This window comes from Carlito syrichta, unplaced genomic scaffold (genome assembly GCF_000164805.1).
Source record: "Carlito syrichta isolate Samal-C Ts95f unplaced genomic scaffold, Tarsius_syrichta-2.0.1 Scaffold118752, whole genome shotgun sequence".
NCBI lineage: Eukaryota > Metazoa > Chordata > Mammalia > Primates > Tarsiidae > Carlito > Carlito syrichta.
In genome coordinates, this window is record NW_007062848.1 from 86200 (window position 1) to 90847 (window position 4648).

Here is a 4648-nt window from a genome sequence, read left to right on the forward strand (position 1 = left end):
CTGGGCACCGCCCTGGTGTGCCTCTACCTTGTCCTGCGGGAAAGCGGGGGCGCTCGGGCAGAGCCGCCCGACGGCGCGGACGGCGGCTTCTCGCTGCTCAAGGCGGCGGTGTTGCTGGCCCTCGGCTACGTCCTCCTGCGCTGCCGCCACGCTGTCCGGCAGCGCTTCCTGCCCGGAGCTTCTCGCCTAGGGGGTCACTCCGCCTTCTCCCGGAGACACTTACCAGAGCCGGGCCTCAGCATCCTGCTGGAGAGTTACTACGAGCACGAGGTGCGCCTGTCTCCGCACGTGCTGGGTCACAGCAAGGCGCACGTGAGCCGGATCGTGGGTGAACTGGTGCGGGCCGGCCGCGCCCGGGGGTCCCCAGGCCCCATCCCCGGGGGGGCGTTGGCCTTGGCCTTCCGCGGAGACTTCATCCAAGTGGGCAGCGCCTACGAGCAGCATAAGATCCGCCGGCCCGACGGCTTCGACGTGCTGGTGCCGCTGCGCCTCCCGCCGATGGTGGCGCTGGAGCCACGGAGCCTGGGTGCGGAGCCGGCGCTGGCCCCAGCCTTCCGGGCTTGCTTCGTGTGCGCCCTCAAGGCACCGCCCTCGCCATCTGGGGCCTCTGGGGGCCACTGGCTTCGGGACTGCAAACCCTTCGCTGATGGCTTCTGCGTGGATGTACACGGACGGCGCCACCTATCCGCGGCGCTGGTGCTGCGCTGGTTCCAGTCGCACCTGCAGCGCTCCCTGGCCACGGTGCGCTACAGCCTGGAGGGGCGCTGTCGGGTCACCCTGACTCCGGGCGGCCTGGAACAGTCCCCTACTTTACACATCCTGCCCTGCCGCACGGACTATGGCTGCTGCCGCCTTTCCATGGCCGTGCGCCTCATCCCCGCAGTCCATGTGGGAGATGGGGTCTTCCTTGTGGCACCGCCACCGCCACCCTTGCCTGGCGGGCCCCTGTCAGAGCTCCCGGGGGGCCTGCGCGCCGAGGCACTGTGGGGTGTGAACACAGCTCGCCAGGAGCAGAAGTTGCTGGGCTGGCTGCAGGAACGGGCCCCTCCAGGCGCCTGCTACCTCAAGTGCCTGCAGTTGCTGAAGGCTCTGCGCGACCTGGGTGCCCGTGGGCTGGACTCAGCGGCTGCCACCCAGTGGGGACGCATCCTGTCTTCATACGTGCTCAAGACAGCGCTGCTGGCGGTGCTGCTGCGCAAGGGGTCCCTTGCACAAAGCTGGGATGAGACGCACCTAAACGAGTGTTTAGAGGAGCTGGTGCAGTACCTTAGGGACTGCCTGCTGCGACGCCACACGCTCTTCCACTGTGTCCTGGGTCCCGGTGGGGCGGCCGCTGAGGTGGGCCCCCTGCCCAAGGTACTACGCGAAGCCGCCCCCGTTGACGTCCTGGCGGCTTTTGACCCGCAAGCGCGGGAACTCGCAGCAGCGCGGTTGCTGTCCACGTGGCGCAGGCTACCCCAGCTTCTGCGGTCCTACGGGGGTCCACGCTACCTTGCCAGGAGCCCCCCACCCCGGAGTCAGCACACCCAGGGGTTCCCTGAAGGGGAACCGTAAACCCTGACAGCACCCCCACCTGACCAAATTCTCCTAAAGCCTCTCCCACTGGGTGGGGATGGCAGGGAAGCCTGTTAAATCCAAGATTGCAGAAGCTGCTGGAAATCAGAGGATGCCACAGGCTTTGGTGGTTTAAATGTCACCCTTGGCTTCACAATCCAATATAATATAGTATCTTCACACCCACTAAAGTGCCTTGGGCAAGTTGTGGAAAGACACCCAATTGCAGCCTTCAAGAGTAGGTTCAAACGTTGGGCTGTGTGGAGTGAGTGTAGAAGTTTCTAGCTTTTAAACGAGTTCGTCAGAGAAAGCAAGAAAAGCTTTCTCTTGCTTTCTCTGCAGGGAAAAGCTTTAGCTGCAGGGAAAGTGCCTTCTGTCGGTTTTCAGACACAAATCTCTGCCCCAATTTTTTTTTAAACTAATATTTTCAGGCATAGCTACTTGCTGGGTACTAGGTTTCCGATTATCTTAAAAAAAAGAAAAAGAAAAGAAAGAAGAAGAAGAATCTATCAACAACTGGAACTCTGATTCTATTCTGGGGGTTAATGTTCTGAGGAACCTGATTTCCACTATTCAAATTTATTTTAATGTATTTTTAAATGGTGCAATCACAGATGTTTGACAGGATTGTCAAAAATTAAGTCACACGTGTGGCAATCAAGAGTTGGTTAGAGAAGCTTCCAGAGCAAATAGCACTTTATTTTGACCAGTTCGCTCATTTTATGATAATTGCTAGCACTGCGTGTTGTATCTGAAAGGCAGACCAGTTAACGTTTATTTCTAAGAAATGTGCAGCCTTGGGAAGCGGTCAGCATGCTTACTTAACATCCCTGCCAACCAAAGCTGGGATAGGTGCCCATCAATCAACACCGTTCATTGAGCACCTACTCCAGGCCAGGCATGGGGCAAAGTAGCAACAAAATATATATTCAGGACAACACTAGTGAGGGCATAAAGCATGTTGGTTCTGCAGAAAGATACGTTTTGGTCTTTGCCTGTAAAGGTAAAGAGCTTGCTGCCAGCGGGAGACAGAACCCTTTTTGTTTTGTTTTAAGACTTTAGGAAACTTTTGCAAAGAGATTTCTTTCTGAGCTAATAATGAAAAGGAAATACTTGCCGCAGTGCCTAGCATGTAGTTAGCACTTTCCATCAATGCTAGTGGGCAGAAGGCTTTTCTCTCCTTTGCCGTGGCAGCCTTATGTGGCCCCAAGGCACCAACTGCAAGGAGCTTTTGACTCAGCACAGGACTTGCAAACTGTGTCCCTTCTAGTTCAGTGTCTTAGGCTCTGTGCTTGAAGATCGGTTTCTCCCTGATCAGTGGATAGAAGAGACAAGTTAGGGAAGAGAAAGTGACACAGCCCTTGATGGCAGTCTGCTCTTTTTTCCCTTTGAGCATAAATATGACTGGATTGGGTGTATTCTGCAGCCAGGTGGAGCCCATTCTGTAATGTTTCCTTGTCCTTCCAAATTTCTAAGAGCCTTCAATCACAGTCTGAATTCAGAATGGTCCATCATCTGCTTGCCTGATTTGAAATGCAGTCGGTCCCAGTGTTATTATAATTTTTTTAAAAAATAAAGACATGTACTTCCTTAGACTCTTAAAGGTACAATCTGAGAGACAAAAATAGCTATGTGAATACGACCATTGTTTAATTTCTGAGCTCTTCTGAGGGAACTCTATAAACCTTCTTTCTTTAGGGGACCCACTTGGCCGCTGTGGGAAATCGTTGTGAAGAGTGATTTACAGGGACTCCTTCTCCTGAGAGCTGCATTGGCTTCTCACATCCTTTGCAACCTTGGACTGAAAGAAAAACAACTGCAGATGTTGTGCTGTGTCTCTGAGGTTGTCTTGGGGACAGTGCCCCACAAAGGTCATTCCCAGCTTTTGAGGTCAGTGTTAGGTCATAAGGTACTGCATTGAGCAAAGGGATCAGTCTACCAGCTTCCTGCACAATAGAAGCTGCACAGTTTTTTTTTTTTAATTAGTTTTTAAAATAAATGCCAAGAGTAGATCTTTTATATATGCATATTATACATATATATATATATTTTTTTTTCCCATACTCAGCCATAACTTCTCCATCTCATTGTCTACTGGAGTGGGGACAGTGAGGGCGTTGGAGGAATCTTACAGAGCTTTAAAAAGTTGAATTTTCCAAATATCTCTAGCTGAGTCCTTTTTCATCTTAATAGTGTTTTAAAGTATAAGTCTGATAACATACCATTCTTGTAGTTTTGTTGTAGTTTTTATGTTAATTACCCAAAGCCTCATCCATTCTCAAGGTTTTTAAATTTTTATTTTTTTAAATTAATGGGACATTGTCTTTGTGAATTTTTAAAATATTAATGTTTTATTTAAATGCCATGCTGAGCAGCTGTTCTCTGTACATGGTAACCAAAACTTAGAGATTTCGATCAATTTTGATCAATGTTTAGTAAGCCAAAACATGTACTATGTACAAAGGAAATAGTGGGGCTCATCAGCCAGGTGTGATGGTGGCCCGAGGCACGTAAATGAAGCTCAGTTCTGTATTTTATTAGGGCTCTGTCATGTCCTTCATCTGAAATGTACACATTTTTGGTGTATGCTTGGTACTGAAGATTCACATACGCAAATATTCTCAAATGAGGAGGCTCAGCAGAAATGAGTTGTCCAGCCAGTGCCTGAAGAAAATGTCTTTGGGGAAGGTGAGTGAGTCATTTTGCAGAAGACACCCTTCAGTAACACCCCCTGGCCAGTCCCGGGAGCCTTCCTGGAATGCTCACGGGCTGAGCAGAAATGTTTTTTGCAAAATGAAACTGAAGCTGAAAGAAGGTAGAATTTGAGTGAACTAAAAGAAATGGGAAGAATTTGGGAAGAGGGACTTATGATGGAAATGAAAGGAAGAGATGGGAGGAGGGAGATGAAGTAAAAATCACATGAGGGGGCAAGAGGGGCTTGGGTTAAGAAACACATTTTTAGGTAAGTGCTATTTCCAACCAGGGGTGGCAAACTCAGCAACCTGCAGAAACAAGGTGGGGAAGTCAAAGGGAAGAGGTGGGCGGGTGGTGAGGGCTGCACCCACCTCTAAGGGGACAGCCATTACTTAGTTCC

General features: G+C 50.7%; 1 protein-coding gene across 1 annotated transcript in view; it reads left to right on the top strand.

The window, feature by feature from the left end:
- The window catches only part of ITPRIPL2 (inositol 1,4,5-trisphosphate receptor interacting protein like 2), a 6910-nt gene extending 5144 nt beyond the window's left edge, over positions 1–1766 (top strand). The window contains exon 2 of the mRNA XM_008047942.1: positions 1–1766. This exon is cut by the window's left edge and continues 1 nt beyond it. Coding sequence (XP_008046133.1) covers positions 1–1554 — 1554 coding nt within the window. The 3' untranslated portion in view covers positions 1555–1766.
- The last annotated feature ends 2882 nt before the right edge of the window (positions 1767–4648 follow it).